General features: G+C 52.3%; 1 protein-coding gene across 2 annotated transcripts; it reads left to right on the forward strand.

The window, feature by feature from the left end:
* Positions 1-1,376: 1,376 nt before the first annotated feature.
* Positions 1,377-11,256, forward strand: Snx20 (sorting nexin 20). Of its 2 annotated transcripts, XM_076571741.1 has the most exons (5): positions 1,379-1,524; positions 4,088-4,217; positions 5,255-5,396; positions 6,914-7,065; positions 8,233-11,256. In XM_076571741.1, the coding sequence occupies exons 3-5, from the start codon at positions 5,267-5,269 to the stop codon at positions 8,899-8,901; spliced, it is 951 nt and encodes a 316-aa protein (XP_076427856.1). In that variant the 5' UTR covers positions 1,379-1,524; positions 4,088-4,217; positions 5,255-5,266; the 3' UTR covers positions 8,902-11,256. The 2 variants fall into 2 exon arrangements, with proteins under 2 accessions (XP_042133277.2, XP_076427856.1); XM_042277343.2 differs by lacking the exon at positions 4,088-4,217 and having other exon boundaries at positions 1,377-1,524.
* Positions 11,257-12,141: the final 885 nt, after the last annotated feature.

Raw genomic sequence — 12,141 nt, forward strand, 5'->3', positions numbered from 1 at the left:
AGGTACGGCTTGGCTCATTAATAACTGGGGAGGTGCAAGATGGCCACCCCAGGCAGTGGCCTGGCCCAGTCCCGTCCAGTTGGAGACCCGCTTCCTCAAAGACCCAACAGAGTCCCCTCAGACAGTCACATGGACGTGGTTAAATGCCTAAGAATTGAACCAGCACAGCAATTATGGTGATACTCTAGAAACAGTGCAGGTGGACATCACAATTCCAGGAAGGGAGAGCAGTGACATTTTCAAATAAGGTAACAATGGGACAATAGGAAAATACAAAACTCAGCAGCAAACACACTGTACATGCACACACATGCTTAAGCACACCATTAACTCCTACACACATAAATACTGACGGAAAGAGACACCAAAGAATTCAAGTATTGTACAATGGATTGATGCATATAAACTTCAACAGTGAGTAAAATGAAGTCGGGTGTCACAAATATATTCCTAGGTGTCAAGTTCATGAAGGAGGGACAGAAGGAGCACTGCCACTTGTGCCCAGGAGGGAAGGGTGTGGCTAGAAGGACACACGAAAGGCCTTTCGGGGAGAGGCAGAAAGGTTCTAATTTTTGTCCTTCTCCAGACTCTTTCTCCTGAGGCCACACACACTGGTGGCCATAAGTGACATCCCTGCACTGTGGTCTGCCTTCCCTGGAACTTTCTGTCACTAATCATGGGCATTGCTTACCTCCAAGTGGGAGCGTGGAGGCCACCCTATGTCCCGTGTCCGGCACGGGCTCTGCATCCCACCAACTCAGTGTTCCAAACTGCACTTCGCCCATCTGTCAACAGAACGTGAAGGTCCCCGTGATGCCTAGCCCATAGCCAGGACAACAACTACTAAAAGGATGTGTCCCCAGATCCTTATGTTAGACTGTGGTCCCCAACACCATGGAGGTGACGCCTTCGGAGGGGTGACTTCATGAGGATAGTCTTCATAAAGGGATTCATGCCGTAACTGTGAACTGGGGTATATAAGATAGGTAGATCTCCTGTCCACCTTCTGCCATGTCATGTCACGTGTGGCAGGAGAGCCCTCACCAGACACTGCCACTGTGCTCTTAGATGTCCCAGATCCAGACCTATTAGCTTTTTAAACTTTTTTGTGTGGAATTTTTTCAGTCTGTGGTCTTCTGGCATTGCCACAGAAAAGGACTAAAATAAAGGACTTTGGGATCGACTCTCCAAATGCCAGAGATTGTTCAGGCATCTAGTAAGTAGTGAGCTGCTGAGGGCTGCTAGGAAGTGAGGTCAAACTGCCCTCCTGTGGGTGGCCTTGTACCACATGGCCTGTCTGATGCACTGCAAACATTTTTCTGTGCAGTTCCTGTGTACATCCTTCAGCAGCCAATAAACTGAGACCTCTGAAGCAGATCACTCAGCCTATTTCCTGTTTTCAAACAGAGAACTCAGCAGAGCAGCCGACGGCGCTCAACCGTCTTGTTGGACCTTACAACAGAGATCCGAGTGGGACATGTGACTCTCCTGGACCCCTGGACCCACAAAGCCTGAAGATCCCAGGTCAGTCACTCTTTGGCCCCAAGCTCAGCTGGCTTCTGCCCACTGAGACTCAGTGAGCTCTTAGAGAGACCCTCTGGGAACGTGCTGGGGACAGAGCAGGGAGGATCAAGGTTGGCAAGAGCCTCTACCTGTAGGGCAGTCCTTAGAAACTGGGGGCAAACTGGGAATACCCCCTTCCACCTCTAGTCCTGGTTCCTTTGGAAATGCCAGGCACCGTTCCTGTTCCTGGGAACAGATCTAGACTTGTGTTTCTCAGAGAGTGGAACTGATGACCCCGAAACAGAGCACAGGATCCAGAGCCCACCCCAAGGCTGTCTGGGTGTTGTGAGGTAGACAGCCTGCTTTTGTTAGAACCCCCGGCAGGCACTTCCTCTCCCCCATCCCAACGGGGATTCTGATGCACACCCACGTTTGAGAGCACTTCCTGCAACAGGCTTGAGAAGGAAGCCCCAGGGGTCCCATGCTGCCCCCCCTCCCCTGGCAGGACAGGTGGGCATGCCTCAGATGGCACTCCACTCCAGTGAAGACCTGGGAAACCTGCCCAAGAAAGAAAGGGGTTTAGAGTGAAACTCAATCGCCACTGGCATTTCCTCCCGTCTTCTTTTTGAATGGGGGCCTCTCAATTCTTCTGTCTTCCGGGGAAGAGTAAGGCTTTTTCTACATTCTACTAGATGCTCATCCCCTCTGCAAGCCCCCAGAAAAGGTGGCCTAGGCTCTGCAAGTGGCCCTGTGTACCCAGGAGGAGGACTGAAGAGGGCAGGAGCCCTAGAAGTGGGGAGCAAGGCACCCAGAAGATGGAAAGAATGGTTGTCATGCCCAGGAGCTGCGGTGGGGTGGGAGGCACATTTCTGAGGTCTCCCAAGGCCCCATGGGAGGTATTCCCTGCTTCTGCCCTGGCACCAGATGCCCAAATCAAGAAAGCAGATCTGGAAAGGCCTGGACCACTAAGGCCAGTTCCACATGCCACCATTGGCTTCACAGACAAAATGATAGAGGAAGAGCGCACAGTGCCCACGGAAAACACTAAGTCCCCATTAGAGAAGTCAGGTGTGGTGACACACACCTGTAATCCCAGCACTTGGGAGGCAGAGGCAGGAAGATTATGAGTCCCAGGCGGCTTTGGCTAAACAGTGTGGCAGTGTCTCCAAAAACTTCCATTAAATATGACAGCATATGGACCACCTACTATCTTGCTTTAGCACTTAGCAGAGGGGTTCTCAACCTGTGGGTCACATATTCTGCATCAGATGTTTACTTCACGATTCATAACAGTAGCGCAATTACAGTTATGAAGTAGCAATGAACTAATATTATGGTTGGGGGTCCCCGCAACATGAGGAGCTGTATTAAAGGGTCACAGCATCACAGAGATTGAGAACCACTAGCTTAGCAGAACTTGAGGGACCCATCACATCAGCATGAGTGCAATAAGGCTCGTAGCCACCCTTCCCAGAGGCAAAGGGGGGAATGGAAAGCGGAAGACAGTAAATAACTTTCCCAGGGGCCGTAAGTTCGCAGCCGGACTGAAGGCCATGTCTCCTGACTCCTCCACAGGGCTGAGGGGTTGGCAACGCACACAATCTGTTGAGTATCCAAGCATTTACAGCACTGGGTCACCCAGGCCCTGGCTCTGTGCCTCAGTTTACCCACCCATAAATGTGAGGCTCGATGGAGGGTCCCTGAAGGTAGTTATCGGACTACTGCTTAGAAGTCACTCAGAAAACAGCTCAGGGGTCCTTCTATCTGTCATATCAAGAACAGCCTCCTGAGGCATAGGCTCGAGGCCCACTAGCCTCCCCAGGCCAAGCCGAAAGTCCTGAGAGGAGGTGATGACACCCTTACTCCCCCTTTGAGTTCCTGTACCATGGTGGTTAATCTTGCCAATTTAACTGGATTTACAATACCCTGGGAGCCAAGAGAAACATACCTCTGGACGTGACTGTGGGGTGTTTCCACAGATGACTAAGTAAAGGGGAAGACCCACCCTGAATGTGGGTAGCACTATCCCAAAGGCTAGGAAGAAAAGAGGGAAGTGTGGTTCAATGAGATGCCTTAGCAGGTAAGGGTGTTTGCTACTAAGCCTGATGACGCGAGTTCAAGCCCCATGACTCATACGGTAGAAGGAGAGAGCCCTCTCCTGCGAGCTGCCATAAGACCTCCAGACTCTTCATGAGCTGTGGGGCATGTGTAAGCGCGCGTATGCACACGCACACACACACACACACACACACACACACACACACACACACGTCAGAAAAATCAAGAAGGTGGGAAAGGCCTCTGTTAATGTAGCCATAGCCTCTCCTCCTTTCCCTTCCTCTCCCCCTTTCCCTCCTCTCTGCTTCCTGGCCCCCTGGAGGTGAGCTGCTGCACTCTGCCCATGCTCTCCCTGCCATGATGAGCTGAAACCGGAAACTGGGCACAATAATCCCTTTCTCCTTCCGTTGTTTTTGTGTTAGCTGTTCCATCAGTGATGAAAAGAAAACCTAACCCTTGTGTCTAGGAGGGTGCCCAGCCATTTGTTCATCTGAAAGGATGTGTTTATATCTCTTCTCATTTGCAGCTATCTGTAAAAGCGTACACTGGAGCTGTTCCTTACTGTTTCTCAAACGCCTAATGCACGTCAGATCCTAGTACCAGAAAGGACTGTGCAGCCCCTGGTGTGTGAAGGGCCCTGAGTCCAAGCTTGAGGGGTAGGCCTGACTTAATCCTCACCCCAGCCTGTGAAGGAGGGTTCTGATAGTGTACCCGTTTTATAAGACACTGAGGCACAGAGAAGCTAGGTGGCCCGATAGCTACCGAGTCATCCGTTTCCTTCTGTGCACAGACTGGACACTGGAAACCTGCTGTCTGCCTCCTGTCCACGTCAGTAAGAGCAAAGATTCTGTTGTCAGCCAACTGGGGCTTGTCCCAATCCACACCTCAGCCCTTGCTGTCGGGCAGCCCTGCGCCTCAGCGCCTCACCACAAAGTGAAAATATAAACAGCCCTGCAGAGGAGGGTGGTTGCATTGAGAACATGCAAAGACAAATTTACAGACAGTGTCTGTCTTGGAGAATGTTCCACCTTGCCCCTTTGTACACTCACCAACCACAAGACCTAGGGCTAGACCTGTTTCCTTATCTGTTATTTGGCAAAGTTTTGTGCATGCTCTATTAAAAAGGAAAGGTGAGCCGGGTGGTGGTGGCACATGTCTTTAATCCCAGCACTCAGGAGGCAGAGGCAGGTGGATCTCTGTGAGTTCCAGGCCAGCCTGGTCTACAGAGCGAGTTCCAGGACAGCCAGTTTGCAGAGAAACTCTGTCTTGAAAAAACAAACGAAGGAAGTATGAAGAACCAGATGAGATGAACTAGGCATATTAAATATTTGCTTAAAGGTAGATAGGTAGGGCAGGCGCTGCACTGTAATATAAAACTGGGTGGTGGGACATTTATCTGCACTAGCCCACATCGTTCTCCCGGGTAATTTCCAGTTATTGCTGTTACTTGATACTACTCCATGTGAAGTCCAGAGCAACAGTATACTCCATGGATCACTCAGGGTCTGTCTGCCCATCAGAGGGGCAGGCTAGGTTTGATCTGGCTGGGTGGGCAGCGCAGAACCAAGCAAGGTGATTACTATCATTCCCCCATGCCTGCCAGCATAGATTACAGCCAGAATCCCAAGCACCCCAGGATCCTGCAGGAGCCCCAGTGTGAGTTGGCTCTCACTATTCCCTCTTGTACCTCTAGCATCCTTGGAGCATGGCAAGTTCGGAGCATCCTGGGAGCCCTGGCTGGACAGGACTCATAAACCAACGCACACCAAGGACCAGGCAAGAAGTATTGCCCTCCAGACCAGACCTCCCATGTCCCGGACCAGAAGAACACTTAGGTAAACTTGAGGATTTGGGGTTCAGTGCGGGGGGGGGGGGGGGAGGGTAGAAGTTAGTTCAAAGACATTTAAAGCTCTTCCATGGCTGCACCAAGGTAGCTGGGTAGCTGTCTTAACTGGGGTCACCCCTAAGCAGCCCCAAGACAAGGATTTGGTGCAGACTCTTTACGTGGGAGATGACCCTTGGAGGCAGATCAGAGATTGGAAACAAGAGCAGCATCTGGTGTAGGGGGTGGATGATCACATGACTGGGTAGATGTAAAGAACATAACAAAGTTGTGCAATCAAGGGACAAAGAAGCCAGAGATTGTCCAGCATCCCTTTCTGTAAATGCTGAAGAGACATCTGAGCATGCTGCTGTGGCCCTAGAAAAGCCCCAGGGCCCTGAGTCGAGGGGCCTCCCTTAAGAAGCCAATAGCACATTCCAGAACAATGGCTGCCAATGGGTTCTAGCCTGGCACTGACAATACCTGCAATAGTGCCATCTCCTGGAGTAATCTCTCTTTACACCCGTTCAAGACGGATCTGCAGAAGCCTGGGGCGTGCCCCCAGCACAGAAAGTAAAACTGATAATCTCCTGGCCTTCAAGCTCAGCAGGGTGACATTGAAAATAATTAGAAGTACCTCAGAAAGGCTACTGTAACAAAATGCGAGGCACTTACCCCAGTATCAAGGGGTGGGTGGAGGAATGACATGTGAGTCACGTAGGACAAGATAAGGATTTCCCAGACCTTCACTTCTTGCAATAAATGCACAATTATTTATGCAATAGTGTTGTAGAAAACTACACTGATTCTCAGAAAGGTGTGGGGCTCAAGTGAGGCTTAAGAAACACTGTTGACAGCTGGGCAGTGGTGGCGCACGCCTTTAATCCCAGCACTTGGGAGGCAGAGGCAGGCGGGTCTCTGAGTTCAAGGCCAGCCTGGTCTACAGAGTTCCAGGACAGTCAGAGCTATACAAAGAAATCCTGTCTCAAAATAAAACAACAGCAAAAAATACAGAATATTTTTGGTTTCCCGGCAAGAAAACAGGAGGACTGACTTAAAAGCAGAGGGTGACGGATGCACCCCGCGAGTGTTAGTATAGCAAGGACCGCCCCAGTTAAGGCTGAAACATGACCTCCTCGGGGCTTCCTCCACTAAGGGGCTCCATGGCTCCATGGCCAAACCTGGAACCAATGTTGTAGGGAGTACAGAAGCAAACATGGACGGGTCCCTGTTTGCCAGGAGCACATGGTTACAAAATGGTCCATCAGCAGGCCGGAAGTGGGTGATGCAACACTTCCACACCACACTTCATACCAAGAAGCAGTCAAGTGCTGCATTATTTGTGGTGAACACACTAGGTAGACTCACAGGGGCCTGGCTGCCGCCCCAACGGTGAGGGTGGGAGGAAGGGCATGCTCTTCCAGAACTCTGATAGCCCATCCCAAGCAGACCCAGTCATCTGCCCCCACCCCATCCCTTGCCTAGAGAGCACTGCCTATTGCAGACTCCTTAAAGGCACTGTCCTTCCAGAAACCCAAGACAGCCCCACCTCCAACTCCAGCATGACCACGAAGGAGCTACAGGAACACTGGCAGAAGGAGAAGAGCCGCTGGCGTCATGTCAAGCTGCTCTTTGAGATCGCCTCAGCCCGCATTGAGGAGAGGAGAGTCTCCAAGTTTGTGGTGAGCAGAGCTTAGACGGGATGGAGCCCCGTCGTCACCTCCTGCGTGCTCCTGGGAAGGTCCAGGGGGGCCTCAGCTTTCCACCCAGGACACGACACACTAACCCATAGTCTTCCAAGAAATGGAGGTTTCATGGTACCACATGCAGGGTCCCAGGAAGATGAGAGATGTGTGGGTCACGTTCCTGATCCCATGATGCCAGGTGTCTGTCATCTGCACCCCTTCCCCACCGAGTCTGCGGATATCACCCAAACTACTTCCTTGGTTTTTATTCAAATTACTTAAAAAAAAAACCACTACATTTCAGTGAAAGATCAGTTTCACATGACATTAAGAAAAACCAGTTACAAAAGTAAACACAAAAGCAAGCTGAACTCCTGTTGAAGTCTGGCGGCTGCTGTGGCTGTGGTAAGCGCCCTGCTGGGAGCTGCCACCTTTGAGAGATGGGGGCATCAGCCTGTTCTAGGAAGACAGAGGAGTCACACCAACCCCAACCATTCCCACCCCACTGGGACCAGGGTACCCCAGGGCTCCTCCTCACTGGGGCCAGTACAGTTACAGTAGCTGCTGGTGGGTGCTGAGCCCAGCTCTCCCTCACATCCATCAGGGAGTTCTCACTCACTCACTTAATCCTCAGTAGAAAACAGGAACTAATCCTGTCTTCGAGTTAGGGATGGGGAAACCGAAACTCGAGAGGTGAAATTACCAACCGAAGACTAACGTGCCTAGATGTGTTATACCTGAAATAAATGTCCCGGTGTCCCACCAAGCGCTCCCTGTTCCAGCCCACGCTTCCCAATCCGGAACTCGGAGCCCTGTTTTTTATGATAAAAACAAAACAAGAGAGAGCCCAGCTCCACTAGCAAGTTCCTTTTCTTCCAAGATTGCTTCTAAGCACTGTTATTCTAGGGCCAGCATTTGCCAGGAACTACCTTTACTGTTAGCTAGTACAACGGGGATCAGGCCCAAGTGTACGGTGTTGGGGTGGGGGTAGGGGTGGGGGTGTGACGATCCTCAAAGTATGTTATATGCATGCACGAAAATGACAGAGGGCCCACCAGATGACTCAGCCAGTAGAAGCACTTGCTTCTCAGGCTGACCACCTCGGTTACACACACGGCGTGCATTCGGGGTGTCCTGAGTCTAGCCTCTCCGTTCCGCCTGCAGATGTATCAGGTCGTGATCGTCCAGACCGGCAGCTTCGACAGCGACAAGGCGGTGGTGGAACGACGCTACTCGGACTTCGAGAGGCTGCAGAAGGCCCTCCTGAAGCGCTTCGGGCCGGAGCTGGAGGACGTGGCCTTCCCGCGCAAGCGCCTGACCGGGAACCTGTCTGCGGAGACCATCTGCGAGCGCCGCCTGGAGCTCCGCGACTACCTGCGCCTGCTCTACGCCGTGCGAGCGGTGCGCCGCTCCCGCGAGTTCGCCGACTTCCTCACCCGGCCCGAGCTGCGCGAGGCCTTCGGCTGCCTGCGCGCCGGCCAGTACGCGCGCGCGCTCGACCTGCTGGGCCGCGTGGTGCCGCTGCAGGAGAAGCTGACGGCGCACTGTCCGACCGCCGCCGTGCCCGCGCTCTGCGCCACGCTCGTGTGCCTGCGCGACCTGGAGCGGCCGGCCGAGGCCTTCGCGGTGGGCGAGCGCGCGCTGCAACGCCTGTGGGCCCGCGAGAGCCACCGCTACTACGCGCCGCTGCTGGACGCCATGGTGCGTCTGGCCTACGCGCTGGGCAAGGACTTCGCGTCGCTGCAGGGCAGGCTGGATGACAGCCAGCTCCGGAGGCCCACGCACAGGGGCTTCACCCTGAAGGAGCTCACGGTGCGCGAGTATCTGTCCTGAGCCGGCCTGGCAGGTGCCCTGGCATCCAGGCTGCGGACAGAGACCTGGATCACCATCGCTGGCAGGCTGCTTGGTGCCATCGCGAGTGGGTGTTGCTGGGCAGCTTTGAACAAGCTCCTCTTTGCTGTGTCTGCTAAGCCGAGGGATTCCTGCGACCCCTGGAAGAGCCGTCTTGTGCCCCTTGGGTACAAGGTTCTTTGAACCATAAGCCCACAAGCTTAGCTTCAAACCTTTGCAAGTACTATGGACCTTGCCATCTGGGAATGGGAAGGACTTGCCTACCACACAGAATGAGTTCAAGGCCAGCCTAGGCAATTTGGTGAGACTGTCTCGAAATAAAGAGGTCTGAGGATGTAGTTCAATGGCAGAATGCTTGGCGAGCATGTGAGACGCCTTTGGTTCGATCCCTAATACTACAATAAAAGAAAAAGAAGCGCCCGTTTTTTGTAAGCAGCCAGGGAAGAAATTTGCAGCCTCATCATGCACAACCGTGCAATGCACTTCCTCAAAGCTGCTTCCTCCTGCTGCCCAGATCTTCCCTTTCTCCCATCACCCCAGCATCAGTTGCAAGAGTTACCTCCCTAATTAGTCCAGAGTCCTAGCTCCTCCCATTAGTATCACCCACTCAGTGAAACCAGAAGCCTGATGATTCTTTGAAGGACAAAAGGATGTTAGGGAGTCGGATGTGGTAGTTCAAGTAGGGAGTCTGAGGCAGGAGAATCACAAGTTTAAGACCAGCCTAGGCGGGAGTGGGGGCGGGGGGGGGGGGGGAGTCTTAAAAAGCAAAAGAAAGAGAAAGAAGAAGGAAGAGAGAGAAAAAATCATCCCAGAAAGCCACATTAGCCCAAGGCACTTTGGCACTGGTGGATTTGTAAATGAAGTTGCCAGTAGGGATGTCCAGCCACATTGCCCAGGGGTGGATTTTCTCCCATAAGGCAGCTGTACCTTCAATAGCTTCCCTGGGGCTTATACATAGAGAGAAGGAAGTGGTGTGAGATAAGGGATGGCTTTGGGGAAGTAGAGGAATCCTTAACAGCTCCCCTTTGGAGAGCCACTGCCCACGGAACCTCTCTGATAGACTGGGGTGCGCCTGATGAAAACTACTGTCAGGAGAAGACAGCCTTGGACCTCATGGTGAATGGGGGATCTGAATTAATGATCTGAGCTGATGGTACAGTCTGGCTTGAGATTTAACTAGCTGCTAAATTTGGAGTGAGTGAACCAGGAGACCAAGGCACCACTTGGGCCTGTGCTGTTATCAAGTGTAGGAAGAGTTAAGTCTTCCAAGGTAGGGAGTCACGAAACTGCACCAAACCTTGTTCAACAGCGACCTCTAGTGGCAACTACCATAATGGTCCCATGAAGGTCTTCAGAGGCGAGAAGGACACAAAAAGGAAGCCTTCCCTCAAGCAGTTTTTCCAGGAAGACACTGCATGTGGGAAATAGTGGGCTTTTCTTGAAAAGCTGGTCTTAAGGGAAATTAAAGAATTCAGTGGCAAAATAAAAGCTGTGTCTGTTTGTAAAAGGTACTCAATAAAATACACGAAAGAAAACAGTGCCCTATAGAGAGAGCAAAGCTGAGTAACCAAAGAACTGGATTCTCATCATAAGGCTCAACATTGGCTGAGCCAAAACTTCGGCCATGGTTTGAATGTCCCCACTTTAAATATTAAGAGGTAGAAACTGACGTGGTGGCCCACACCTGTAATCCCAGCACTCAGGAGGCCGAGGCAGGAGGGTAGTGTGCTCCAGGGATATATAGCAAATTCCACCATGGTCTGGGCTGTTCATTGAGTTGCAGGCCATCCTGGGGTACGTGTCTAAATAAAGGCAGGGTGGTGGCGGGGGAGCTAATTTTATCCAAATATCATGTCTGGAGGTGGCACCTTTGGGAAGTAATTGGAACTAGACCAGCACATGAGGACGGGCCCTGCAATCGCTCTGGTGACCTTGTCAAAGGAGCCTACCTGTCCTGTTTTTCCTTGTGATTTCCTGCACAGCCCTGGAACTCTACAGGGTCCCACCATATCAGGAACAGCCCCTTGACTTTGGACCTCCAGAACCAAGAGCTGAACAAACCCCTGTTCTTTATGAATTATGCAGCCCATGGTACCCGGATACTGAACAGAAAAAGGGCCAAGGCTCATACACACTCCGCCCTGCAACTGAGGCCAGTGGCGACGTGACTGAGGTGGGAAACCTCTGGGAATCTCTGGACTGCTAGCCAGCACTCACCCACACCTGAGGGCTGGCTAACCCTAGATTGGTCCAAAATAGCTCAAGCAGGGATGCTGGGCTCAGGTGCTCTCTCCTTGGCACTGTGGAGGAAATAAAAATTAATCTCATTCTAAAGAAGTGTTCGGCACTAAATGTGCATCTCCAAACGGAATGGGCTGTGAGTAAATGGGTGTGGGTGCATGGATGTGAGTGTAGAGGCATATTCAGTTTGTATACGGGGAAGAGCTACAGCATCATGCAGGGGAGTTCCCCTCAGTGCCCCTGAGGAAGGACCAGTCCCACACAGTGTGCAGGGAAGGACTTGTCCTGTTCACCCGAGAGAGGAAAAGGCACCTTCAGGACCCCTGCTCACCTCTTCCTAATGGTGCCCTATGCTACCCTCCTTTTGCCTGAACTTTTCATTTGGAGAAATTCGAATAAACATCTGTCACACCAGATGGAGTCTGATCCCACCAAAGTTCAATCTGGTGAACCATGCATTTATTGAGCTTACTTAGCGAGCACAGGTGAGGGGCACCTGCCCTCAGTGCTCAAGGAAAGGCACAGCAGTCTATGAGGGAATGCTTGGCTCCACCACACCCTCCCACCTCCCCTCCCCTTCCCTCCCCTCCTCTCCTCCCCTCCCCTCCCCTCCCCTCCCCTCCCCTCCCCTCCCCTCCCCTCCTCTCCTCTCCTCTCCTCTCCTCCTCTGTGCTATCTTTACCACAGTCCAGAAATAGAGCCAGATTGCCATAGACTGGCAGTACCAGGAGAGAGGCCTGCCACACAACCTCCATGGACACAGGACCCAATGGGACGCCCACCCTCACCCACAGAGACACACAGACTCTGGTCTCTGAAACCCCGAGCCGAAACCAATTTTTTCTTCTTTAATTTGTTTCTCTCGGGTATTCATCAGTGAGACAAACAGCTGAGGCACAAAGGCTCACAGCCATGCCCATGAACTTTCTCTAGAGGTTTAGCCCCCAAAGCCTGGGGACCAGGCTCCCACGTGAGCCCTCT

Source organism: Peromyscus maniculatus, chromosome 5, assembly GCF_049852395.1.
Source record: "Peromyscus maniculatus bairdii isolate BWxNUB_F1_BW_parent chromosome 5, HU_Pman_BW_mat_3.1, whole genome shotgun sequence".
Lineage (NCBI taxonomy): Eukaryota > Metazoa > Chordata > Mammalia > Rodentia > Cricetidae > Peromyscus > Peromyscus maniculatus.

Bases quoted from the DNA above. Each gene is read 5' to 3' on its own strand.
- Snx20 (XM_042277343.2), top strand. From the start codon at position 5,267: ATGGCAAGTTCGGAGCATCCTGGGAGCCCTGGCTGGACAGGACTCATA. The intron at 5,397-6,913 runs GTAAACTTGAGG...CTGTCCTTCCAG, and splicing joins CGGACCAGAAGAACACTTAG to AAACCCAAGACAGCCCCACC. The intron at 7,066-8,232 runs GTGAGCAGAGCT...TTCCGCCTGCAG, and splicing joins GGAGAGTCTCCAAGTTTGTG to ATGTATCAGGTCGTGATCGT.